Source organism: Clinocottus analis, unplaced genomic scaffold, assembly GCF_023055335.1.
Source record: "Clinocottus analis isolate CAN_PGR_092001 unplaced genomic scaffold, fCliAna1.0.p SCAF_7, whole genome shotgun sequence".
NCBI lineage: Eukaryota > Metazoa > Chordata > Actinopteri > Perciformes > Cottidae > Clinocottus > Clinocottus analis.
Window position 1 is genome coordinate 16304392 of NW_027176229.1, and position 27937 is coordinate 16332328.

The 27937-nt window shown below is 40.8% G+C and overlaps 1 protein-coding gene across 1 annotated transcript in view; it reads left to right on the forward strand.

Annotated features, from left to right (window-relative positions):
- Positions 1-1542: 1542 nt before the first annotated feature.
- Positions 1543-27937, forward strand: part of coro1ca (coronin, actin binding protein, 1Ca) — a 29367-nt gene continuing 2972 nt past the window's right edge. The window contains exons 1-10 of the mRNA XM_068605014.1: positions 1543-1660; positions 11905-12101; positions 23312-23434; positions 24768-24897; positions 25018-25199; positions 25562-25681; positions 26105-26209; positions 26293-26438; positions 26674-26731; positions 26870-27103. Coding sequence (XP_068461115.1) covers positions 11907-12101; positions 23312-23434; positions 24768-24897; positions 25018-25199; positions 25562-25681; positions 26105-26209; positions 26293-26438; positions 26674-26731; positions 26870-27103 — 1293 coding nt within the window. The 5' untranslated portion in view covers positions 1543-1660; positions 11905-11906. The remainder of the gene's footprint in view (positions 1661-11904; positions 12102-23311; positions 23435-24767; positions 24898-25017; positions 25200-25561; positions 25682-26104; positions 26210-26292; positions 26439-26673; positions 26732-26869; positions 27104-27937) is intronic.

The following is a 27937-nucleotide window of genomic DNA, read 5'->3' on the forward strand; positions in this document are numbered from 1 at the left end:
CCGTGCTATTTACTTGCTGGCGAGAACAAAGGCGGCGCAACCGTGAGACCACCTCTACAAATAAAGTGTGACATTAAGCCCGAAATTGATCAACCGTTATCTGGCTCTACATGCTCCGTTGCTCAATTTGTGAGCAGGAAGAAGGGGAAGGACTTTACTGGGGACATTGCTGCACCAGCTGTGGATGCTGGCTCGGGTTTGGTTGCAGCCGGCACAGTTATCACGGAGGAAAGCCACGGGGTCATGAAGCAGGATCAGACCATGACACTGAACACAGAAAATATGATGCCAGACCAAGCTGAGGAACAACGTGGCAAAGGGGGCGATGACAGTGTCTCAATGAGAAATAAATCCCAAAGCACTCCCAAATCTAGACCTGTTTCAGAACTCATAAAGGAGACCATTCAACTGCATGAAAAGCTTCAGCACCAGGACAGGCCAAAGACGGCTGAAGTTAAGTCTGATGAGCAGGGCCAGTCTGTGAAGGTGGCACAGATGAAGGCGGCTTTCGACTCAGTTCAGAAATCCCCAGACAAGGCAATCGAGAGGAAACCATCAGTGAGAAGAGGTAGGAGTAAAATCTATGATACATACATATATATATATATATATATATATATATATATATATATATATATATATATATATATATATATATATATATATATATATATATATATATATATATATATATCAAATGAATAGAACATATAAAAATAACATTGTCACAGACACATTAATCAGACACATTGGAAATTCATAAACAATTTACCTATGAAATCTGCTTCACTCATCCATGAACAATCAAGCTGCCAGATTCACACCTAATGCTTGGATCAGCCCTTTGTAACCTTGTTAAGAAAAGTACTGTACAAATAAAATAAATTATTGCGTACACGACTGAAAACGGGGGCAGACAAAAAAAAGATGATGGAATACAGCTGTTTTCTTCTGTCAAGGTTCTGCATCACTCTGAACGTGTAAAATGACGCCATCTTGTGGTGCTGTAATAAGCTTGTGGTACATTGTGTTCTTAAGAAGAAATGGGATATATTTTTGATGTTATAAAATTACATCGAGATCAGTAATCTTGTACAAACATGTTATATGGTCTTGCTGCGTATCACAAACTGGATATTGCAGTTTGTATATGTGAAATTAGCAGCAGCCTTCATACAAATATAAGGATCAAGAAATTACTTTCTCCCATAATAATAATAATAATAATAATAATAATAATAATAGGGAGATAATGATTTTGAAAAATATGGTAAATAGATAAATACAATAAGCCAAAAGGAGTATCACAAAAGTACCACATGAGATTATAATGGCATAAAGCCGCCATGAACACACAATTGATGTGATTTTCGCTATCTGGGAACCTGAAGAAAAGAGGCGTGAGTTATGTTCTCTTGTTATCCAAAACGTCGCTCTGATTGGGTTTTGGAGCCGTCCGTCAAAGGCCCCTTATCCACACAAGCCTCGCCAAGCCAATCGAGGGGGCGGGACTAGCGTCAGAGTGGGCAAAGAGCACACAGAGCGGTTGGTGTCAGCACAGCAGCGGCTCCGGCAGAGGGAGGAATCAAGAGGGAAGAGCGTAGGACTACTGTGTGCTATCATTCGGCTTTCGGGAATACTTTTATTTTCCTCTCAGAAGGTAGGTTACAGATTATGTGGATTGTTTAGACTCTGTTTGGTGGTTGCCACCCACACCCTTAAATTGGTTGCAGTCGGTCTTCGTTTTTCCAGCTACAGCCGAAAGTGCATGCGCGAGCTAAAAATGAATCGGGATAGTCCGTGGAACATTTTTTTTTAAGCTAGCACGAGCCTTCAAAGGCGGTTAACTGACATTGACAAAAAGTTTCTCACCAATATTCAGAGCAATTGATCATTTCAAACAATTGTTTTTGTTCCTTTTATTGTTGGGTGGATCATGAACGGCATAAAATGTGCTGTTGCACGTTACAGTGCTGGGTGGGGTAGCTAACCACAGTGCGGCAGGAAAACTTATCTCCGGAACGATACATGCAAGAAGGTGCAGGCAGCACAACCGCGCCCTGGCCCCTGGCACCTCGGCTGCTACTATTGGCTCTAATGGGCTCAAAACATTAAAACATTCAAGAATGAACTCATTCATTTGTAGAGACGGTTATTTATTTGTGTCAATTTCAACTTCGCCATTTCATTTCAATATCAATATTCGTCCAGATGCCGGTGTTCCGGTTTGACCCACTAACACACACTGGTATGGAAGATAAACGGGGGGAAAAGCTCATGGCATGAAAGCGGTCGCTGCTTTATGCTAACAACTAAGAATGTAACCCAAATAAATATCCACTGTGTCCTCCACCAGCCATATGTTTGTTAGGCCATATCACGTGCGGAATTGTTGGGATGAAATTTAGCAGAATCTCTGCAGGTATCTGCCTCAACCTGCTATATCCATGTTAACGTCAATGTGGGCAGACAGACAGCTGTACCCGAGTCCATCGGTATTATGGTGACGGGTGTTTTAAATTTGAGCCCTTTTGCAGCACAACAAGGTTATTTATTCTACTAGCAGTAATGCTTGTATTCACAACTGGACCAAATATGTTGGGATCAAATTGGGTTTGCTCATTGCTTTCTCAGGGACATGTAATCCTGTAGTGTGTCATGAGTAGGGCTACCAGATTACTTTCATTGTGTATCTATTTATTTATTGTGTCGTCTATTAGAAGTGAAATAAAGGAATATTGCGAGGATTTGTTCAACCATTGTTGCATTCATATTCATCAATAATCACACAAAATAGACAAGCAGCATATTACAGCCATTTCAGTAGTTTGAACCTGGAGAGTGATGACCCAACTAGTCCTGTTTCCCCCCACCACCCTTTCTGTACACCACCACCGACTCATTTGGTTGTTCATGACAATATAGCAGTTTGATTTTGAATGACTGGCGAGTGTGCCAAAAGAGCAACATGATTAGTATGTTTGGCCCCAGTCTTGAACCAGGTAATCACCTTTCGGGGTTGCAGGAGCTTTCCTCAACGAATCTTGCTGTGGGATGCAGAGCAGGTGAAGGCTGATGGGGTGACCCTCAGGTCACCCCATAAACAGTCAACAGTACGACAGCTGTGTTTGGGCATGTTGGCGATTGCAGGCACATCAACCTCTACTGGTTGTGCTACAGTACAAAGTCTTTAGACGTGAGTAGTCGCCCTGTCTTTACCAGAGCTAACGAGGAAGTGGGTCAGGAAGCACAGGGAAATAAGCACAAGATGTGAAGGAGTGTTGGTTCCTATCAGCTGCATCAAGGAGCGCTGATGTGGGCGGTGGTGAAATCACAAGTGCGTTTTTAGCTATTTTAATTGGTTACATGTCAAGAAGATCGTGAAGTTTAGTATTCAAAATGTTCATTACGTCTATTTTATCAGTGTTGTTGGAGGTCCAGCTTTTTCCTGCTGGCCATCTGAAGTCCTTCTTCATTTTTGTACTGACATAGTTACAAGTACAGGTTCAGACGATCTTTGTTTTTGTGGACTAAGGAATGTGTACTTTAGATAAAACTAGCTCAGCAGCAGTTCTATATCTCCCCTGTTTACAGTTCGTTCTCATATCACGCTACTGAAATGATCATGTAGAAACAAGCTAAATATTTGGTCAACAGTTTGGCATCTTCATCTCACTTGGACTCAAATAGTGCATTCTTTTAACATGTCAGAAATACCCCAGTTTGTGTCCAGTCCTGTCTGTCCAAGATGTTATCTCAATCCATACTTTTAAAGAGGCCTTTCTGCCAGAGACTCTTAGAATGATTTTTGATCTACATGATGGGTTTCCTTGCTACAATTTTTTTTTTTTTATATTTGTGTGTTTATTGGTTTGGACAAAGCTGAAGATGGAAGATCACATGCCACTCATTCTTATTTGGTAAAAAAACAAACACATGGCCCGAGTACAATGGATGTTGTAGTAACTAGAATTGTTTAAGAATACAATCCATCACTCTTTAATAAGCAATTCAATAAGTATTAATTAATTACGTATTGCATATTTTGCATGTTATGGTTGTCTGTCTTGGCTTGTCAAATATCTACAGAGTGAACTATGACTTCTTCCCCTCTTGTATCTGTTATGTTTTCTTAGAAATAAGTTTGCTTGGAGTCAAAGAGGAATTTCTGATGCCCTCTCCTGTTTCGACGAGCCTTTTACCGCTTTAATGCTTTACAGTTTAGCAATTGCACATATGCACACACACACAGACTAATACCATTTCTTCCATTGGGCTTTCCCACCACAGCTGACAACATCTGTTGAAATGGAGTAGTGGTTTGTGCATTGCTCGTTGGGGGAGGGGTAAGAAGATGAAGAAGAAGAAGGGACATTCTATGTACTCAAGCTGTAATATTTCAGAGTTTTCCTTTTTTCCTCTTGTGGTGTCTGTTATGTTGATCACCTGATGGGAAAGAAGCAAATGACAATTTAGGAGTATATGTTCCAGTTCTGTTGCTGTTGTTACTAAAGTAATCCTACACACAAACACTCATGAAACTAGAGCTTTTCCTGTCACTCATGTTGTAAGACTTAAAAATTAGTCTATTTTAAACCATGACTTTCATGATATAAAGTATAGATGTTGGCCTCTTTTTTAAAAACCTTTTTTAAGGAGCAATGTTTAACATCCAGAACATTAATATATAAGTAAAATTACTATTTGCTGTGATAAGATACTGTAGATTTGTGTACCTGAACAGAGAATTAAGTTGATCTCCCCTGTGTGTGATGTTATCCGAGCTTCTCTTTGCTTTGTTGTAGCCGGGCTGTCCCCCGTGATTTTAGTGCATGTGAGCGTGCCTTACTGGCTAGTACACGGCCGCCTTTCTGCACTGCTTTCATATGGCGGTTAGCGCCGATAACACTTTCCTTACCGACAGTGCTATCGGAGCAACCACTCACTGGTTTCCCCCTCAGCTAAACGCTCTTAGCTCTGCCAGCATGTTTTCCAAGGTTTGTGCTGTTGCTGCTGTTAGCACCGTTAGCTATGAGCCCCCAACCCAGGCATTGTCGTGTTGAGAGTTGCTGAGAAGCAATCTCATATTATGGACCTTCCTAAGTCTTCCAGCACAGAAATGCAGTTGGAAATGCGGTTTGTGCCGGAGTAAATCTAAATTATGGTCAGCATCACACTGAACAAACAGACGTAAATGGATATTTATGTTGGCTATGTCTAAAATCAAAACTGTCATGTTTCCCCTTTTTGGAAATGTGACGTTTGCAAAACTTCATTTGACTTTTGGTGTTGAAATCCTGTAAATGTGTTAAGGTCTGACATGCCAAGCCTTTGATACGTGTTTGTATATAATCTTTACCTACATAAAGACATTTGATTGGACTTGGTAATTGGTTCAGTCTATGTGTTATCTAGCATTGAGTTAGACTTTGAGCCGCATTGCTCCTGTGTCTGTACTTCTCATTTCCTACAGTAACAGTCTTGAAACACTAGTTTACAAACTGTTCCAGTTGTACTCCAGCAGAGCACATGCTACATGGTCACTTGGGGTGGGAGACAGGTGAAAAAGCAACACCTTATCTCGTTGTTGCAAAAAGCACTGTAATGAAGCTCGAATCTGATTACAATGGTGGTTCGTGGCCTTGGTTAGAGGAAGGGGATTTAGGTGGCGTCTCATGCGGTCTTGGTGACAAAGGGCAAAAGGCAGCCAGTCTATGGGAAGCACTGAGACGACATTGTGTGTGTGTGTGTGCGTGTGCGTGTGCGTGTGCGTGTGCGCGTGGTGGCATGGGCAAAGTGTGGGAAAGAAATCTTTGACCATTACTCGCTGTCTCTAAAGTTACAATATGAAACTTTCTGGCAATACAATTTAATCCTGGAGATGTACTCATAGGCAGCCTCCACCCTGTACTGTAGACATATGAGCCAACCATTTGTTAGTGCCTACTTCGCAGTGACCTGGACTTTGGCTGCCAAATTGACGCTCGAAGCCACATAGCAGGGAAGTCGGCAATAACAACAATGATGAAAAGACCCAACAAACAAAGGAATTTCGAAATTAAACATGTAACAGATAAGACTTGTTGAGAAAGAAGGTTGAGCCCTTGTTTTATTTGCTGATTGGGTGTATCTGCATTGGGATTTATGCATGCCAGTGACTTCCGCTTTAGAGTAGTTAATGGCTAAAATTAGACTAATGTTAGGTTGTGATGAACAGACAAAACCATGAATACTCTTTTGCTTCACTCCAAAAAAACTTCACATTGTAGTTTCAAGTAGGATGCACATGCAACAGCTGCTATGTTTTGTTGTTTTTGTTAAAGTGTTATTCTGAAAATATGTGTATTTAGTAAATTACTAAGGTTCGTGGAGCTTCTTTTTCACCTTCTTTCCGTTTGAAAGTGTTGTCTCTGACTTAACCTTTAAGGCTGTGAGAGGACGTATGGTTTTTACTGTCAAGTCCAACCTGTTAGGAACGGGTCTATTTTCTGTCAACACTACATATAGCAATACCAATTCAGGGCAACAACCTCAGGATGGATAGTCTCAGAAATATTTACACTTGGCATGTTTGATGATAAAAACTTATGGAAGAGTAATGGAAATACTTCCATGCACATAGACTTTAAACAGTAGTTTTCTAAAATACCTTGTGGAGACTGTGACGGTTTCGTCATAATGCTGCTCTAAATCTGTGGTCCCTCCCTTTCCTACATCAGCTCATCCTGATTTGTGGCTGGGATTTTCTCGTTATGTCACATCTCACTCACCAAGCGCACTATAAAAAACAGTGCATTAACGACAGTTTTGAACCCCACAAACAAGTAAAACAAGTGAAAAGCCATCAGGCTATAATGCAGTTTGTATTGATCAATATAGTTCACGCTTGATTTTGCATTGTACAGAATTAACTGTTATCTTTCGTTTTCATAATGGTTAGGCGTGTTAACGACACAAGGTAGAGTGCTTTCTCTGGTGCCTCCTCTGTAGGAAGCATGCAGGGAGAGAGGATTGACCCGCCGGCCTATTCGTTTCTCCTCCTTTTCTGTTGTTGAACACTTGTTCATGTCGGATGTCACGGTGGATCTTTGTAGTAGCCTATTTGTCCTGCCCCTCCTCCACTGTGATTAGACGTGATTTAGCCTCAATTGAAAATGTTTCTGTCAGGGTCCAGAGAAAAATTGGTTTAATAGAAGGCAGCTGTCTGTACTGTGAGGTGACTTCAAAGGAGAGCATAAAGGTCTAAATTCTTTCACTATCACCTTCCTTTTTCTATCATATCCTGTGTTGGGTTAAATGTAGGATTGTCTATTTAATTTTACTGACTCATGACAAGATTGCCATTACGTGAAATTACAGGGAAAAGGGCAACCATGTCATTTGTGTTTGTAGTCTTGGTATGTAAGTGGTCTGAATAACCAATGGAAGTGAAGTATAGCACTCAATTTTTCATAAGACCCACATTTTCTCACCAGAATTGTCAGATATAAATGGAGTTTAGGAATGCAGAGAAGGATGCTGGAAAGTGTGTCACTCTGGTCCCATTTCCTGTTGGTCATTTCCTCAGGCTGTGGGGTCCTCCTTTTGTCTCTGCACATCAGGGTCAGCTTTGTTGGCTCAGGAGGCAATGAGGTACATAGCTCTCCTTTCATCTGATTTGCCCAACAAATAGTCTTTTTGCTTGAATTGTGGCTTGACCAGTGAGCTATAAATCTCAGGGGAGTGACACTGAGTAGCATAGCATTCCCCCAAGGTGTGTCTCTGTCTCTCTGCCGGGTGTCTAAGGCTGTCAGACTAGTGCCGGCCTTTTACTGCCTCAACACAGCCCCTGTTGACATTGTTACGTGCAAATGTCAGCTGTGGTCATTATGATGTTAATGTTTGGCAAAGTAAGTGGGCCATAAAAGCTGAATACAACTAATTGATTTACTGGATTCAGAGTTGACTTTAATTTGTCTCCTTCAGTTATTTGAAGGTTGTCAAGTTGTTTTTTTTATTTTCAGAGATGACACTTTATCATTTAAATTTGATTTTAAATTATTCATAACTGTGAGGTCCATTGGATGAGGCAAACCAGTCTTTTAGTGTTTTTATTCTTGCTTCACCAAAGGGTACAGGACTGCTCACCGTAGTTGGTCTATCGAGAGGACAAGTATCTGACTTCAAGGACTAATCGTCTTTTAATTTAAACAGAAACGGCTACAAATGGGGCAATAATAGCATCAAATGCATGATGCCAATAAAAAATTGCTCATATATAAATAAATTGCTGGCTTTGTTGAGACTGTCTGTCAATCTCCTCTGCTAGATTTCAGTACCCAGGACAGCACATGCAAGTGACTACACACAACAAATAGTATTGTCCGCTGTAAAATAAAACAGATTTTATATTTTAGGCCATATCGTCCAGCCCTGTCCTGTGCTCCTGATAAAAATGTATTAATTGACATTATGATAAATTCACCAACTGTATGCAAAAAAGTGATTACCCTAAAAAATGAACCCTCGTGTTTGTTTTTGTTCCTTTTCTGTCTTGCCACATGTATCAGTTGGAATGGCTGCTAACCACGGTGAGCATCCAATGACTAAGAAATGGTGATTTCTTCCTGAAAGGATCGTCAGGATACACAACACGGCTTACTCACAAAGACCCAGTGTTGCATAGTGGGCTGCGACCCAACCCAGTTTGACCCACAGCATGTACACTGAAATAGCCCAAGCCTCTCTTTTAAAAAGGTTTAATACCCAAACTGTCAGTTTTGGCGATCTAGGAGAGGACTTAATAATGTTTTTCTGTGACTGTATCATGGGTCACATTTAGCCATCAACTTGGGTATATTGGGATGGAACTGGTCCGGATTTGTTTCCTTGAGTGGTTGATTGTAACAGTAACATATGATGTTGAACATCTCCCACTGTAAGTGGAGCTAAATCATAGTGTGACTGGGGATCTTTGTGCAGGCTCAGACTAACCTCAAGAATGCAGTGTTTGTTTTGTCAAGGCTAGTCACACTATTGTTGTAAAACGGCACATTTTATGAAGATCTCCTACATAAAACAATGTACTATTCCACTGCAAATTAACAGAGCAAAGAGCAACTGGATAGTTTCACTGCTTGAGCTCAATTACATTCATGTGGGTCATCTTTAAGAATTACTCTGTAGATGATTGGGTCAGCCTTTAGCCAACAAACAGGTGATTTAAAGTGGAATTCAGCAGGGACACCATCATGAAACTGTACTGCACTTGACTTGATATGTGACCATTGAATTTTACCAACATGAAAGGACATGTTGACTGTTTTAAAATATTTCACAAGATTGAAATTGTGAAATATTTCAATCTTGTGCCAAATTTGCCAAATTGCGCAATATCTTTACACATAAGTTTTTTACTCATGCAGTTGCCAATAACATAGCGTTCATTTGTACTCTGATAGTTAAAACAAAAGAAAAAAGACATAACTATGTTGCTGGAATTTGTATTTAATATAGTTTACAGTATTAGACCAAATCCAACTTTCTTCCAATCATGGGACAAATACATACGTATTCAAACCCCTTTTGTGAGAGAATCAATTTCTTGCTTTAAAAAAATTAAATGATCTATTTTTAATTATATTGTATCTACCAGAATTTCTGGAGACATCTAGTTGGATGTCAGTCCGTTACTCTTTGTGTGCATTAGGCAGACTCTCACGGAGAACTCCAATTCGGTTTCCTAGACAAATGCCCTTCTGATCCAGATACATTTAGAGAAGGATTTAGACTATCTTATGTAATGCAATGAGAACTGGAAAATCCTCAATTTAGGGAAGATTTAGCCTGACACTTCGGTGTCATCAACTGAAGCAGATTTGTCTTTTAGCTCACTCTGTGTTTAAAAACATACAAAATAAACAGTTGTAATTACTGATGTGTTTTACAGAAAGGCTGTTAGGACACTCCCACATCCCGACAGGAAGAACTTCCTGCTTGTATTGTTATCCTTGTCGTGTCAGAAACTTGCCATACAAGCTTTTCTTGCTCTCACTCACACCTTACTTTCTCGCTCAAACACACAATGGAAACCACGTCCAAAACACATCCTGTGCTGTGCTTTTATCATGTTGGTGATTCAAGCTGGGAAACTGTTACCATGTGCTGCCCACGCCCCCCCGCCCCCCCCACACACACACACCTCTCTCAGAAAAAAACAAGTTTTGAGGAGATTTAAGAAACAAAGACCACTTAAGAGCTTTCGTCTTTCTTCAGGTTGTAGGCTGGATTGGACCTCAGTTCTGACCTTAGTTTATGTGAAACTGGCCAGCTTTCCATTATCTTTGGCAGTGGTCTGTTATTTTAAGAACAGCACAAGGACTTGTAGCTTTTGAATGTGCTTGTTTTCCAAAGCTCTCATCTGCCAGCAGATTCTTGTCTTGGTGAAGATTTTCGCTGATCCAGCTACAAAGTCTGTTTTCTTTTTGTATTGGGTATATCCTATTTTTTTTCCTTGGAAGTGGCTCTTTGTAGGTGTGTCACATATAAAGCATTTTAGTTTTTAGATGTTTAAAATTTGGCGCAACTGAAGATAAAAAAGAACTGACAGTTAAATGTGTCATGCAATTTCATCAAGCATGTTTGTTTTGTTAATTATTCATACATTTTCTAGCAATGGAGATAACTAGCCAACAGAGAATACAAATAACATCACAACAGTTTGTATGCTATCAACATGACCTGTGCTAAAGAAAGGTCACACTCTTAACAGCAGTTACTAACCTCAAGGAAGATAGTGTACGCTCACTGTTGCGGTGTGGAAGAAGGTCTCCTTGCTGTCCAGTTGCATTGACACGTCAGCCGCAGAACCCAGGAATATCTGAGCTATGAACTCCACTATCTCATGCTGTGGGATTCAACACGTCCGTCCATGTTCGTCATGGGTTGAAGGTCACTCCACCTGACGAAGCCCTGGACCACCCAGGCCATGCTGGCATAACCAGCCTTTCTCCAGAATATCTGGAGCTTGTTGTGATCCTGCTCGCTGTCCAGCGATGTCTGCTTTCTAGACATCCAGCGGTGGCAGTGTGATGTCCTTAGCCGATGCTCCAGAGCACATTCTCTCTTTTTTTTTCTTCTACTGTCCCTGCTGCTGCGACTCGGGCATGCTCTCTGGATCTTGTCCATCAGTGTCTGGGCAGTTTTGTCACTGGAGGGTTCCTTTTGCTTGGGTTTCTGGTGGTTCTAATGCCGACTCTTTTCCTCAATCCACTTCGGCAGGGCAACTGGCCCGTCCTGCTGCAGACGGGTCGGCTCCCTCTACATCCCGTAGTCACCAACAGGCTGGTAATCTGTGGTCTCTCGAGAGGGGTAAACGCTACAACATCTACCACAGTAGATCCTCAAATCCTGGTTGTCGGGGTCTCCATTGTTGAGACATGTCGGTTCCACCGCGTTGGTTTAATTCTGGATGTGACTCAAAAGCTGGCATCTATTCTTTGAAAAACGCCAACAATGAAGTATCCTCATTTCCGGTCCTGCTCCTGTGTCTTGAGGTGGTATTGTGTCACCGACACAAAGGCATACAAATAAAATGTTTGGTAAACTCTGGTGTATTGCTTCTTTTAATTTATGATTGCAGGATGTCTAGATGCTTGCTGTTCTAACCCAACAGAAGTTTTTAGAAACTGTCAGCACCGCATTGTAGCCGTGGTTTGTAACAAAACACCCTTAGTGAGAGAGTTGAATGCATTTCGTGGAAAAAGTCTCTCATGAGATCTCTTTGCTGCGGTTTGGGGATGGGTTGTCCATGTTCTCAAGTCTTTTAAATCTATTTATGCATTGTTCATATTGAAGATTTCTTGGCCTGTTATCTTAAAGTGATTACGAGCATATGTTAAATTATCTTCTCTGCTTTTTGCACAGATATGAAACGAGTTGTACGGCAGAGCAAATTCCGTCACGTCTTTGGCCAGGCGGTAAAAAATGACCAATGCTACGATGATATCCGGGTGTCACGGGTCACATGGGACAGCTCCTTCTGTGCAGTCAACCCCAAGTTTGTTGCCTTAATTATTGAGGCCAGTGGTGGAGGAGCTTTCCTCGTTCTTCCTCTTCAAAAGGTAAGTTTCTATTGTATTATGTTTAATACCACTACGAGTGCCTCACAGTCATTTGTTAAACGGGGTTCTTAAGTACTTTGTATTACTTGCTCTGAGGTGAAATCAGCAACTTTGTTTTAGCTTTTCATTGGTTCAAATGTTTGTTTAGCACTTTTTTTTTAAGTGACAGAAATTTCAATATGGTGTCTCTATACAAAAGCTGAAGTTTGTGCGGTGAAATAAATATTTGTTTAATCGCAACTTTTTGAGATTACAGTCTACAATGTCAATGATGATTAGGTTAACCAACATGTGTATACATCACCCTAAAACTATTGCAATTGGAAAGGGAATGGGTTAAATTTGGTAATGCCTTTTTTATCCTGCAAAAAATGTGTTGAAACGGTATGACGCTAAACTTTTTTTTAGAGTGCAGTAATGCATGTAATGTTTTTGTTAGAGATGATATAAGTAGATCAAATTATGTGTGGATATTTTTAGATTGGGGGATGGGGTGAAATTATATCGTCTTCATGTCAGTGATGACAAAGGGAAGGAATGCTTTTTTTCTCTTGGATTATATTTGGACTGAAATCAATGTAAACATAACAAACTTAAAAGGTTGGGTGAGTTAAACAAAACAACACAAATATTTTCAGAGTACTGGCCCATTTTCCATGTTTTGTGTTCAGTAAATAATAATTAGCATTGGAGACTACCTCCTAGCAGTGGGACTGTTGACTCTGTCAGTGTACCTTGGGATTAATGTTTAGCAGCGGGCTGTTTCAAACACCCTCATGTGTACAGCAGAAACTTCTCAAAAGCCCTGGAGCGAACAGTCTCCTGATCCTTGCATCCATATAAGGAATCGCTCAATTCCATCTTGAATTACTTTTGGGTTCGGCAAGACGGTAAAGTGAAGGGTGTTTAGCTGTAAACTAGTTAGTTGGGTGAATCCATTCCTCCCTTTTTTTGTTTTAACCCTGCTGTCATAATTGGTCTAGTTAAAGTGCAATGAGATCCAACTGAATCTAACAGGGGACTCTGGTATGTCCCCCAGGGAGCCCTTGGGTGCCATAGTGGTGAACTGCCAGTTGTTGTAGTTTCTGTTTGGCAACTCAAGCATTGGCCAAGTGGCAGATCCCGACATAGTGAGTGACATAAGTACTGCAATATTGTTGTCAGATCTAACCTGAGCCTGTAATTAGTGTACACCAGTAGACTGCCATGTCATGTGAGAAGGCTGTGGCATCAGGGACCGGATCCTTAAGCCTGTCATCGCACAGCTTGCACCTCTCAGCACGTCATTCAATACATTAGCTCGTACTGGAGGTGGGCTGCGGGCTCGACTAGTTTCACACTCCTCCTGCCCTCCCCTGTGCGTCTGCGCTGGAATAATCTTCCCTCGGCATTTCATGTCCCAATACAGTAGTAGTGTGTCTATTTAACAAAGTCCACTTTTACTACTGAACTGAAAAAGTTGGGTGAGACTAAGGTCTTTATTTGCAGAGCAAACCCCAGGCAATTTCCTGAAGTTGGAAAGAAAAAAAAACTTGATTTCTGGATCTTCCCACATACAATCTGGCAGGCGTGACATGGACTAATCCTTCAGATATTGTGTTTACCTCATTTCAACAGGCAATGCATTGAGACACTCGAGCTGAACGGGAAATACCATTTTATTTAAGAATAATAGTAGTTATAATTATAGTTCTATGTATGTTAGTCTTAGGACAGTGTAACACGTATCTAATACCAAACCAGTTGTGTAGCCTAGTGTATAAAGAGTCCGTTGTTGAGGCATGGCAACTAAATTAATTTCCGATCTTAAATTAATAGGCATTCTCTTTTTTCATTTTTCATTTATTCTTTTTCTTCATATCTATTTTTGGCATTTATCACCACGGTATTTTGGGCTGGCAATGCAGGTCTTAAAAGTGGGGCGAGTGCAAACGACACGGCTCGACCTCTGCAGTAGATCAGTAAAACAGAGCTGGTCATATCTCCAAAGATAACTTCTGATTAAACAAGGATTAGCATGTTTCCTCTTAATTAGAAATAGGTCAAACTACTTTATATGTGAATGAGTATGCATTTGTTATTATGCCGACTCTACACGTGTTTTACTTTTTGTAGTTTTTATTAGACACAGCTCTGCTTTGCGGATGAAACTCTGATGGAAGGACACGTGTAGTTTGAATCAGCCGGGTCCACATTTCATTTTGTTTCAAGGGTTTACATTCCCTAAACACCCTCCCACTCCTTTCCATCCCTAATGTGAGGGTGCATCTGTCCGGCTCACCCATCTGCCTAGACTGTGTTGCTCCCAGTCTCTGGGCAGCCAGCTGCTCTGAGCCTTTGTCCCACGCTTTCTCCCAGCGCAGCTCTTTGTCATGACCACACTTCGGCTGGGGGAGGCAAGAGTGTGATGATGCACCTTCCCCCCTTCACAATTAAGCCATATGCAACTGTGCACCGTCTTTGTTGAAGTGACGCAATAACATTCGGAGGTTGAATTATTGAAATGAGCCACCGCCCCCCTTCCTCCCCAAAAAGCATTGCACTCCCTTAGCCTATATTCTGAAAAACCTACTCTCTGTTCTAATTTTATGGGTCTAAAAATGGATGCCAACGCATCTCTTTATGTTCAGAGGTTGATGTTGTGGCACTGACCTGAGGTCTGAGCCTCATGGACCAATGGAGCCATGTCTTCGTGTGAGTCAGTAGGGTGAGGTTACTGTGGCAGGCTGCCGTGACTCAGCACAGCCATGAGTATTGTTGCTTCCTCCTGTCAGAACACAGGGATTTATAGAGAGGGCATCAGATGTCCAGCTCAACACATGTCATTCCCTTGCGTCATGCTTTGATCTCCTCCATTCTCTTTCTTAGCAGAATGCCTGCTAATTTATTTCTTGATTTCCGTATGAAGGAAGATGTGGGAGTAAAAGTAGCAGCTAGCAAGTGTTCAGTAAAACATTCCTGATAATTCCTTTGTCTGCTGCACATATAAGGGATGTTTCAGTGAATCATTACAGTTGCTGTGTTTATTATCCCATATTTGATTCATCTAAGCATGCCATTGTTTAAAATCCCATGCTGTCTGTCCTGTTTTAGCCATTAGTATCTTTTTATTTTCCATGCAGATGGTGGTTAGTCATTTTGTTAGTTGTTAGCGTCTTTCATTTCCTCTTTTGTCCATTTCTTTTTTAAGATTGACCTGAACTACAGCCATAACACCACAGAGAGCTTTGCTTAACGTGCAAATGCTGCCTCTGTTCAGAAATGGATGATCAGATATCAGGTGTACGTTTTGATTTGGCTTGAATACCTCAATGCACCATTCATCCAGTGCTCAACCTTTACTATTGGTAATCTCTGGGTGTGTGCACAGTGACTCATTATTTCTGTTGTCTCGCATTCCCCAGTTTGGATGCTAACTAAGCTATTCTCCGTTGCCTTCCACAAGAAGACACTGCGTGTTCATGATATCCAGGGTCTTTCTCCATACTTTGGTCAGTTTCTATACTGCTCAGTTCCCTCTGCCTGTGCCGCCTCTGCCGCTCAGTCCTGCTGACTGCAGATTTTACCATATATGGTCATTCACTGCTCCCTGCCTGACAGCCTTCCAAGACCATTTCCTCCCTGCCTTGCCATTGGCTGCTTCATGCAGTGTCGGCACACATGTGAATTCTGGGATAGGCTGAAATATGAAGAGCGGCCAAGATTAGAGAACTGGGTTGAAGTCAGATGTTGTCTCTGTCACAGCGTCACTCACTGTATCCAAGTGCCCTATTGAAATAATTGTTTTCATGTGATAATCGGTATGACTGCTGGAATACTGAATACTATTTGTAATCTATTAATAAAGAGCAGTGAGCCCTGGTAGTAGCTTAAATAAAGCAGACATTCTTTTTGCTGCTAACCTTAGGACAAAGCTATGCTTCATTTTGAATGATGGCAGATGTTCTGTACGAAGCTGTTTTCAGTCATTTTAACAGATTTCAAGCAATTCAATCACAAACAGGTGCACACAAATGCACACAAGCTGGGTGCGCACACAATTTGGGGTTCGCTGCCTTTTTATTATTTTTATTATGCAATTTTTCTTTTTTTCCCTTAATATCTTTTCATTAATGTGTTGTTCCAGTTGCTTCTTGGCCACAGGTGCTGAACTGTATCGCAGCATGCACTGGGGAGACAATTGGCCATCCTCCAGAGAGTCTACTCAGTGCCGTCTCCACAGAGATGATGGAAGTTAATAACCCCCTCATATTTATTTGATGTTTTGTCTGAGATATTTTAAATGACTTGCGTGGAACTAATCCCTGCGGCCTTAGACATACTGGAAACGATGATCCTGTGTCATCTGTCATCAGCAACCACTATCCAATATTGCTCTATGGCCTGTTCGCAAATATATTCTGTTTTAAGAGTACCTGAATACAAATAGACACATTTTAAAAATGTCAGCTGCTCCAAATACTTCCAAACTGGCTTCAGAGCAGCAGTAATAGTAGTAGTACTAGTACTAAACAGTAGACTTATCTTAGATGCTATCTGCAATAAATCTTATGACCTAGCTAATATCACTAGCCATGTACAGTACTATTTTCCTACTAATACAAATGTCGTACATATCTAGCTTTCTCTCTAGCTATATATAGCTCAGGTTTCAGTCTGTAGTGTGCTGCACTGTATTGTTCCTGCCCTATCATACACACAGAGACTTGTAAAAGTGGAAATTTCCATGGAGCACTGAGCTGCTGGACGGCATGCAGACCCCTTCGTGGTGTGCATGTGTGAATCACATGTTAAGCTGAAAGGAAGTGTGCAGGACTCTGCTTTGAATGAAAAGAATGTCCTCTGCTGCCTTGAGGGATGTTGTTCATCCATTTTTTTTTTGTGTTTCAATGTTAAGCTTTGTATCTATCGCTGTGTGATTCACTCGTTTTCTGCAGCCTAACTTGTTGCTATGCAACTGGTTGTTTTCTAGGCGTCAGACATTCCTTTCGAAGGATACGGACGTCTGTAGTGTAGTTATGGACTTGTTAGGTATTCCACTGCTGAGTTTAGCCCCTTTCTGTTGGTGTGGGTGGGTTTTTTGCACAGTTTTTTTTTCTTGTTTTTTTTGTGGACATTTTCACTTCCAAGCATGCTCCCTATACCCGTAGGCTGGTTGCCTTGGAGATGATTTTCTTGCTTGGCTGATCCACTATTTTTGGGCCTTTTTTTATTTTTTGTGTTGTGAAAGTGTGATGTGTTATAGAACTGCTCACCTGCAAGTCAAGGTCTTAATAAATATTGCAAACCTGAAGCCTGACTACAAAACTGGAGGAATCTTAACAAATCCCAGCAAGAAGTAAAATTAATATCTATAGCAGATTAAATCGGAGAAGATTTTCTTATCGTTTAACTGGTTTCTGTTTAAAAACTGTCCCCAGGATGTGATACAAAGTCCAAAGAGAATCGGTGCTCCCCATCTTGTCTGCTGGCCTCTCTCACTGTAGTCAGACGGTTTCTAGTCGTTTTTAATCCCACGTAAAATTGTCAGTCTTCTTTTGCTTTTAGTAAAACCAACGTAGCCGTTTCTGCATGTGTCGAACTGTTTGATGCCAAATAACAGTTTGCTGCCAAAAAGCTGTTGGACAAGATGACCCTGAATTCCGCTTGAGGTTCAAATTGCTCCAAATAGTAAACAAACTTCTTGTTGACAATCATGGTTGTCCCTTCTAATGATGGATGGATGTCACTACTATTCAATAGCATTAAAATATTAAGAACAATGGTTGTGTAAACTTTAAGTCAGTGGGCGTTTCTTTCAAATGGCTTTCGGCTTCCAAAATCCACTCTCTGTAGCAGTAGGAAGGATGTATGTCTGGTTTCTTTTGTCTGGGACTCAATTGCCATGACATGTTGACTTTGACGCATCACTTGTGTCTCTATATTTCACAACATCCTTTAGTCGAAGTAGGCAGTTACATGTCCAAGTAGCATTAAACTAAATCCCTAATTGAAACGTATGATTACCAGACCGTTGTCCATAACAGTTATAAGAAGCTATAAGAAGTCTGTCAAGATTTATTTCAAAACTATTCTAGAGCTCCAAACTAGCCTTGTATTTTTACGAGGATCAAATGCTCCAGACGTTTCTGTTTGTACTAACATTTGAGCTATCATTGCTCCCAATTGGCCATCAGCAGTTATGTTCATGTGTCCATTGTGTGGCTTTGCCAAAAGACTTTTCATCCTCTTGTGATTTAATTAATGTCAGATTTTTTTTTTTGTCCCTGCCTTTCCTGAGGGATCTCTCATTGTGCTTATGGTTGGTACATGGCGTCCTGGTTGATGTTTTAGTACAAATACCTCATTTCAAGACCAATACAGACTTGCAAATGCGCCTGAAGTTCTGCTTTTTCAGAGAGACCGAAGGGAGAATGCAACAAGTTGCCACAGGTATATTTATCTCACTGCAATGCAGTTTGTGTCCAAAGCTACTCAGTGTACAGCTGGGTGGGTTGTTTTCAGTTCAACTGTTAATTGGCAGTATAAACAATTCCAATGATCAGATCATTGCCATGTGTATCATGTTATCAGATGATGTAGCAGAGGCAAGATCCACTTGTGTTCGCTCTTCATACCCTGGTATTCCAAATTGTGTACATTGGACGCGAACACCATTAACACCTCAAAGGGTGCTACATTTAACACCCTAGCGGCCCTCTTGCTCGCATTAGTCATCGCCATACAAGTGCTGCCTGGGGCCGAGGTGAGGAATGTTAGGAACGCCTGGCTCTCTGGTCGAACTGCTGGTGGTCTCTGCCCTGCTTAGGTTGATCAGGAGGTCCAGCTCCAGAGCTGAGCTTGAGTGTTACTGAGGCTTCATGTTTAATTGCTGCAAGTCAACCATATAATCTATTTATTTATAAAGTATATTTTTTTGTGTATATGCAGGTGACCTAAAAGCGTTGATTGAAAAATGGTGGAACACTGAGACTAATGTATGAGGTCGTGCAGGAATCGTTGCAGCATGTCTGAACTTGAGTTGACATGTGGAATATTCTGAGAAGTCTCAGAGTGTAGATGTTGAAACACTGATTGCTCCTCTCGGTCTTAAGCTTTGTGGCCGCTGTAAACCAAGTTTCTGCAAGGACCAACATGAGAACATGAATTTATGCTTATCATAAATTGTGTGTGTGTGTGTGTGTGTGTGTGTGTGTGTGTGTGTGTGTGTGTGTGTGTGTGTGTGTGTGTGTGTGTGTGTGTGTGTGTGTGTGTGTGTGTGTGTGTGTGTGTGTGTGTGTGTGTGTGTGTGTGTGAACATAAGCCATGATGTTTTATTAGCTTACCCTAAGTAGTCTGTATTTGTACATAGTATAACATCTACCCATGTATTAATCATTTGGGAGTGTTTTACTTTATTGAAATTACTTCACAAAGTGAATACTGAGTTTGTATTTTTGTGTGCGTGCCGGAAGTGTAGTTCTCAACCTTTCTTTTGTAATACAAATCTTTTTTTTATCAGTGTGAATTCTTAAACACAAACACATTTAGATATAAAAATAACAAGATTCTTAAATTGCCACAATTGTTTTATTTATTTAACCTAACAATGTGGCCGTACCTCCTTATCCCACTAGATGGCGATCTGAGGCCCAGTGGAGGAGAAAATATCTGTTAATGTTATCAAACCTAGTGTACAGTTATTAAAGAAAGAAAATAAATAACTTTGATTGCTGCCAACAATTCAGTTAGCGCTTTGTCAGATTTGTCTGATCTGAACTTTGTCAGATTTGTCTTTTGTTAGTCCTGTTCCTGTTGCTACACCTGGTAATCAGTCTGTGTCCTTCCTGTTTTACATCCTGCTCCTACTGTCTTCAGGAAATCATATAGAGGGGAGGTCACTAGTCTCCAACATAATGGTAACGTTATCTTATAATGGATGGCGGCTCAGATATCTCTATTGACAGCAGTGTCAAAGTCTGCTTTCTTTACACTCTGCTTCAGGGTGTGTTTAACAGTCAGGGTAAGGTTTAGACAAGATCTTGTGATTTTTGCCTACTACACGTACAGAGTTCTTTCTCACATACACTGGACTTTGATCACTAAACTTAGAGGAGGAGTATGTGTCATGGCCCTACTATCTGTCCGTCAGGTGACTGCATGGTTACAGGCCAAATATTTTCATATACAGTCACTTACTTCCTGTGATTTGTATAGGCCTTCAGCTGTACATGAAACTTATACATCTGTTCAGTCTCACTAAATATGAACAAACCACTGAGCTATGAATCGTGGTACTTGGTGATATCACCGACCACTTTGGATGTTCACTTTAACAGCAGCAGGTTTGAAGTACCCTCTCTGCTTGGCTTCTGTATCTGCTGTAGCAGAGGTAGGGAAATGTCTAAGAGCAGGAATGTCTGAGCAACATTTTATATCCGGGACTGAACTGTCCCTCCAAGGCCCAGACCACCATCCTTTTCTTGTCTCTGGGTTTGTGTTCCTCAATCTGTTTTGTTTCAAAATTAATGAATATGTTTCTTTATTTTCTCCTCTTTTTTTTCTAAAATTCTGAGCATATCGTAGTGTGCTGCAGACAGGGAATTACACCAAGAGGCTAAAAGGCCATTTTGTACTGCATTCAGTATGTAGCTCTCTGACAATTCCGTCCTTTTGAAAGCTTTAAGTCACATGTAATCACTTGGCTTCAAAAGCCATAATAGTAAAAATTTAGGGCGAGCTGGGTCTCTTTTGAACGTTGAGACGTTAAGACTCCCTTTACTCACATCAGTAGCCTTTTGTGCACATGGGACAAGTTTGCTTTCAGGGCTTTCTGCCAGTCGTCTCCTTAGGTTTAGGCAACACACCCACTTTGTTAGGTTTGGTTAAAGATTGTGATTTGGGTTGAAATAATCCCTTTCTACTAAAAGGCCTTGAAGGCTAACTTTTTACAAAATAAGTTGTTTGAAAGAATTGGTCCAAGACGCCACTAAAGAAATGCATGCAAGTACATAAGATGCAGATGCAGGTAACAGTGGATTAGTGTTGGTAAAAAAAAGGCCATCTGGACAGTCAATACACGCTGTAATAACTTATGTCAGAGCCAGTTCTTTATGGTCAAAGACGAGCCGTTTTGCTGTGTGAGCACCAAATGTTTTTGGAGTCTACCGTCAGTGTAAATCCCTTGAGCATACGCTGTGCATGCATGCTTGCCCCTGTCAGATGGCTGAGAGGCCGACTTTATAGCAGGTCATGCTCTCAGGTTGTAGAAAGTCCTACTTACAAAAAGATGTTAGTCTGTACAAGGGGTTTGCAAATAAGTCCTGTTTTGTACAAAGCGAAGAAGACTCTGTACGATGGTTCAACCAGACTGACTGTCGATGGGCCAGAAGATCACTATGAACAACAGTTGAATCATAAAAGAAGAAATCACGTCGTTGGTGAAAGCAACTGGAAGTTTAGCATCAAAGTGTATGCAGAGCTGGAATATTAACATGTGCGTTGCTTCATCAAAGTTATTCTAAAGAAATCTCAATTGAAAAATAAGGTTAGTGTAGGGTTCAGGTTTTAAACCGCTTTAATATAACCACTGAGTCGACTACAGAGGGGCCGCAAGGAAAAATATTACCCAAAACATTTAGAGCCCAAATTCACTGTTGTGGTTCACTAATGGTGTCGGGTCACTAATGCTGTTCTGGACTGGAAAACAAATTCACAATCTATATTTGGGTGACACCATTCTGTCCTCCTTGCATAAAACACTAAATGTGGTCATTTAATTCTTCCTTTTGGGGCCCAAACTATTTAAAATTTAAATACTTTTGGTGTACCTGTTTTAAAAACATCCATATAACATGTGACCCCAAATTTTTGAGCGGTACTTTATTCACTCATGAGGTATAAGTCTAGTTGTGGTTGTACCACATACTCATTACTGAATACAGCCATAATTTTTTATAAGTTACCAATATATATAATGGCAGAATAGCTCTGAGTGGTGAATTAGTCTTTTTTTGTATTGGGGAAGCCATCATGCTCTAAATAGGGCTGCAGCAGCAGGACTCTTTCCACAGTGACATCATCGCATCAGCCCTGCGGCGGTACTTGAATTCAACACAGACTCGGGTGTGTCTTCGGAGACATGGGTTTGTTGGGTCACCTCACCGGGAGAGAGCACCTGGTTCTGCTGGCTTGTATGGTTCAGAGGTCAAATCCAGCTGAAGATAGAGGGTTTACAGAATAATGGTTTTGTGCGTGTGTTTTTATTTGTGTACTTTAGGAATGCATGTGTAGCAATTTAGTCCATTAGTTGTATAAGCAGGTTATGTAAAGAGCACTGTTAAGTGTTTGGTACAGGGCTACTACCATTTTAAACTAAGGAGATGCTGCGGAAAATTCAGCATCTGTTGGCACGTCTACTGTATAATGACGTCACCACTAATAACTTTCCTTCATTACTGTGGGTGGTCCAATAGGGGCTAAATCTAATCTGTTTGCTCCTAAGCAGCACTAAAAAAAACTAGCTTCTTTTTTTTTGGCTCAGAGATGGAGTGACAAACTGAGATTCTGGCTTTAGACCATGTTATAGGACTAAACATTAAAAAGAAAATCCTTGTCTAAATCGCTTGGCAGGATTTTGACTGGGATTTCCCCTCACAGCTTAAAAACCTTTGACGACACAGTTGGTCTTATTTGTGCTCTCATCGACTAGGGGTTATTGTGGGTAAAAAGGTATTGTCATGTTGTGTCCCGTAATGAAATCCAAAACTCATTTACAGTGTATTATTTTCAAACTGTCATCACATGACATTGTGAATGCTTTTTTTTTGAGTACACTCATTACATCTCTTTTTGAAAGTGAATTCCAAATCCTCAAATATAAGATTGTATTGTATTTAAAGCAATGGGAGATTTTAGCAAAAAGAGATTAGTTCATCATAGTTTAACAGACATAATTCTGCTAGTCTCTCTTAGTTTTGATTTTTGGCTGAGGCTGCGTCATCCACACATAATTGAAATTTTCTCTGAAAAATGAATCCACAAAAGCTTCTTTTCATAGATGTTGCATGTGTCTTTGTGTGTATGATCTTAACTTTGCAGGTGGACTTTAGGATTATACCGTAATTGACCTGTTTCAAAACATGCTCACTCTTCCAGCATGGACAATGTTCTCTGAGCAGGATCAGAGTAAGACTAATCTCATTACTCTGTGTTTATCTTTGTCTTTACAGACGGGACGCATTGACAAATCCTATCCCACAGTGTGTGGTCACACCGGCCCGGTGTTAGACATTGACTGGTGCCCCCACAATGATCACGTCATCGCCAGCGGCTCAGAGGACTGCACAGTGATGGTAAGGTTTGCCACACCTCTTGCACCTGAACTCTGGCCTCTTAATTGGAATAAATGCAACACACATATTCATCCTTGAGTTAGTGTTAAGAGACTACATGCTTTTATTGCAAAGGGCCAGGCTGTTGTAATGCAGGGATGGGTGTAGACCTCACCCTCTGGATTAGATTAGACTCAAATATGTGTTGTAGTAATCAGAGCTGGGGAATGATTTAGCTGTTTATTGAGCTGAGGTCACTTACTTTTTTGAGACTGCAGTTGTACTTTCCTCCGTATGTCCTTATTTGGCAGTGAAGTGAGATTAGTGTGCTGGCTGTTTGTTTGCTGCTACTACTTCCTCACCTGAAAGTCCTGACTTTCTTTGAATGAATGCCATATTTCGTTCATGTTTGCAGAAGTATAAGCCATGAAATGAGCTGAGAAGCTATCAATGGTTTCTCTCTTCATGGCATCTGATCACAGAAGAGAAAGCTCGCAGCCTAAACAGGCTCTTGTTGTTTGCATGAGGTGAAAGTAGGCGCTGTAACTGCAGACTGATGTGCACTATGATGTGGACGTGGCTACATCATTACTTTAAGAAAAAGTACAATAAAGAATCATTTTAACTGTCATATCACATGAAGTGTATAGTGTACATCAGCACAACTCCCTGCATGTGAACCAGTTCTGACCTTTTTATATTTTATTAACATGCGAAGAAAGGTAGTTAAAAAAATGCTACATATGTATTGCTAAACGGTGAAAGATGAGGTGCTTCACTCATAGTTTGGCTAAAACTTGGTGTGACTGTAAATTAATTTCAATGAAATATGCAGACAAGAGTTGTTGCCAGAAAAAAGTAAAAGCAAATAATGCAGTTCTTTTCTCATAATGCCACAAAAGAACTTCAAGGGTTTACATACACAATGACTGTGTTTTTTTTTTTGCTTTATTTTTTTTGTTTTGTTATACCACTTCACGTCTCAACAGTAAAGTTAACAAATTCATCATCAGAAATACTGTTTGGAAAGCGGTAAAGCAGACTTCCCTTTTCTTTCATTTTTATCAGAAGGACCATTTTGTTCTGTATTTGACTAAATTTGACTGTCTGACCCATCTGCCACTAAATCTAAATAGAATGTGGTTGCAAACTGAACTCTTAGTCACTGCTGCCCCCCACAGGTTCCTTTTGGTAATTACATTTTGGTTGCGTAATGCAATTGGTAGGGCGGGGTTTATGGATTCCCAATACAATCTTCTTATAATTTTGTCTAATACAGGGATAAAAAATATGTTCTTCTAGCCTCGCTGTCTGTTTAGTTCTTGACCTCAGTCCTGTTTTTAACCCCCCACAGGTTTGGCAGATCCCTGAGAATGGTCTCGTGACTTCAATGGCCGAGCCAGTGGTGGTACTGGAGGGCCACTCCAAGCGCGTTGGCATCATCACATGGCACCCAACAGCGCGCAACGTCCTTCTTAGTGCAGGTAAGGGCTGTCTCTGTGTCCCTAAATTTACAAAACTTGCTGAAATTCTGTTTGAACAGTGGTTTTGTTTGAATTGGATGTGCTGCTTTCCTGCTCAGCTTTACACCACTCTGTCTTCAGGTTGTGACAACCAGATCATCATCTGGAATGTGGGCACAGGAGAGGCGATGATCACCCTGGAGGACATGCACCCAGATGTCATTTACAGCGCGACCTGGAACCGCAACGGTAGCCTCATCTGCACTGCCTGCAAGGACAAGGCTATCCGAGTCATCGATCCGCGCAAGGAGATGATGGTTGCTGTAAGCAGTTTTTTCAAAGATTTATTTGTCGGGACCTTTTCTCTTTTTTCTAAATATAAATATGATTTAATATGAGAGGTAGATCTTTATCACGGTGCAGTAAGATGGGGTTGGAAATAGAGAGACTACTTCAGCTGGAAAGCCTGTGTTCAGTATAGTATAACACCAAGATATCGCTGTATAAGTTATATAGATGTAGGTTCATTGCTGTATGGCAAACAAGTAAAAAGCAATTCAGTTTAAAAAGTAGAGTGTACAATAAAAAACTAAAGTAATAAGTGGACATAATAATAAACTGTCAGAAGATGGTTACTTGAGAACACACACACGTGTTTGACTGACCTGTAATCTTCACTTCACAGGAGAAGGAAAAGGCACACGAGGGCGCTCGACCCATGAGAGCCATTTTCCTGTCCAATGGCAACGTCCTCACCACAGGTTTCAGTCGCATGAGTGAGCGGCAGCTCGCCCTCTGGAACCCGGTAAGCTGCTTCATGTATGCCGACTGCTCTTCATCAGTTCACTGATTTATGGGTTCGACGTCTGAAACTATTATTACATTCTATTTAATTACCTGAAATGTGGGTCTTTGAGCTGTCCTAAGGACTGGCAATACTGAATTTCCACAACAGTCTTGATACTGTTCAGAGAGCAAGCTTTTCATTTAAATCAACAGTATAAATGAAAAGGTACACAAAGGTTTTTTAAAAAATACACACTATCCACAATTTTGAAATCAGGAAACCTGCTACATTATTCTCAGCTATTTAAAGTGAAACCATAAACAATCACTTTTTCCTGTTTTTTTTTCTTTCTTTTTTTTAAAGACCATTTATTTTTACCTACCTTCTGTATTGTTAGTCTGTACAAAAGAACAAATTGATAATTTATAATGCTTTTCTCAGGATAATATGGAGGAAGCCATGACCGTTAATGAGATGGACACCAGCAACGGAGTGCTCTTGCCCTTCTATGACCCAGACACCAACGTCGTTTACCTCTGTGGGAAGGTTGGTTTTCTTTGTGAGCACTCAATAGTTAAGTTTCCACATAGCTGAATAAAACGATAAAACACTTCTTTATTTCTTCACAGGGTGACAGCAGCATCCGTTACTTTGAAATCACCGATGAGGCGCCGTATGTGCACTTCCTCAGCACCTTTGCCACCAAGGAGCCTCAGAGGGGCATGGGCTACATGCCCAAAAGGGGCCTTGATGTCAATAAGTGTGAAATTGCGAGGTAAACAAAGATGGCTAAACTAATTCTGGTGTTCAGAGATTATTATTATTATTTGTCAACCCAATCGAATAAGGAGTTTTCTAACCTCACCACTAGGAGGCAGAACATGATCATGACATAATCATCAAGCCCTCTTGAGGCAGTCCACAGTGAACTGTACTAAAACACATTCTGTTGCCTTTGTTTGGTAATTCATTGAAATGGGAGTAATTGTTTTGAATTTATCTGTTCTCAGGTTCTATAAACTGCATGAGAGGAAGTGTGAGCCTATCGTGATGACTGTACCCAGGAAGGTGAGACTTAGTCCCAAATGGCCACTTTGTCACTCTAGCCTTCATGTTAAATCACAGGCAGAGCAGTGAGGCCTTGTTTTATAATGTGCTGGTTTAGAATTTTCCTCACGGCTCGCCGCTTTCTCCTTTTCTCGCCAGTCGGACCTCTTCCAGGACGACTTGTACCCAGACACATCTGGACCCGACCCCGCCCTGGAGGCTGAAGACTGGTTTGATGGCAAGAATGGAGACCCAATCCTCATCTCCCTCAAGGACGGCTATGCCCCAAGCAAGAACCGTGAATTCAAGGTGGTCAAAAAGAACATTTTGGACACCAAGAATACAGAGAACTCGAGCCCTGCCAACAAGTCTGCCTCCCCGACTCCATCAATTGTGAGTATTTACTTTTTTTAAAGATCTCCAGAGTGTTTAATGAATGTATTACTGGATTACATGCCATAGTCAATTTTCCACTCCGCAATATGAAACAACTGATCTTCTTCTGATATGAATCCCACTATCCGAAAAAGGGACTTAATTGTGGAGATGGATTAGAGATGCAACTAAAAATGATTTGAACAAAAATGTAAATAAAAATGACCCCAAAGGCCAAGTTGACATCTTGATACAGTTTGTTTATCCAACCAAAAGTCCAAAACCCAAAAGTGTTCAGTTTACTGTCACATGAGATAAACAAAAGTAGCAAATCCCCATTAATAGGAAACTAGGACGAGGGAATATTTACCGTTGCTAATTCATCAAATGATGAATCTTTCAATCATTGATGTAATTGTTGCCGCTTTATTTTAATTGATCAACGTACCGTTTCATCTTTCGACTGCACAATATTGAGAAGACTAGAACTTTTCTGTATTTTTAACATACTGTACATTGTAGTGTTTTTTTAATGAATAATTGGCATAGAACAAATTGTCTACCTACTAAAACATCCTTGACATGATTAGGATGTTGAACAATAAAAAAGTTAATACTAATATTTATATCTATCATTAATGCCCCTCTCCACTGGCATTACCACTGCATGGATGCCTCTCTGGGACTCACAATGTTAAGCAGACAAGTTGTATGTGTTCGAAGCAGGCAGATTGTTGCTGTCTTCATGAGCTGGTTTGTAGATGTTGTTCAACCCACAAGCTCAGGGCTCTGCTGCTGCTCTGGGCGCCTGCTGCTGGGCGTCCAGCCGCACCTCACCCACAACACAGCCGC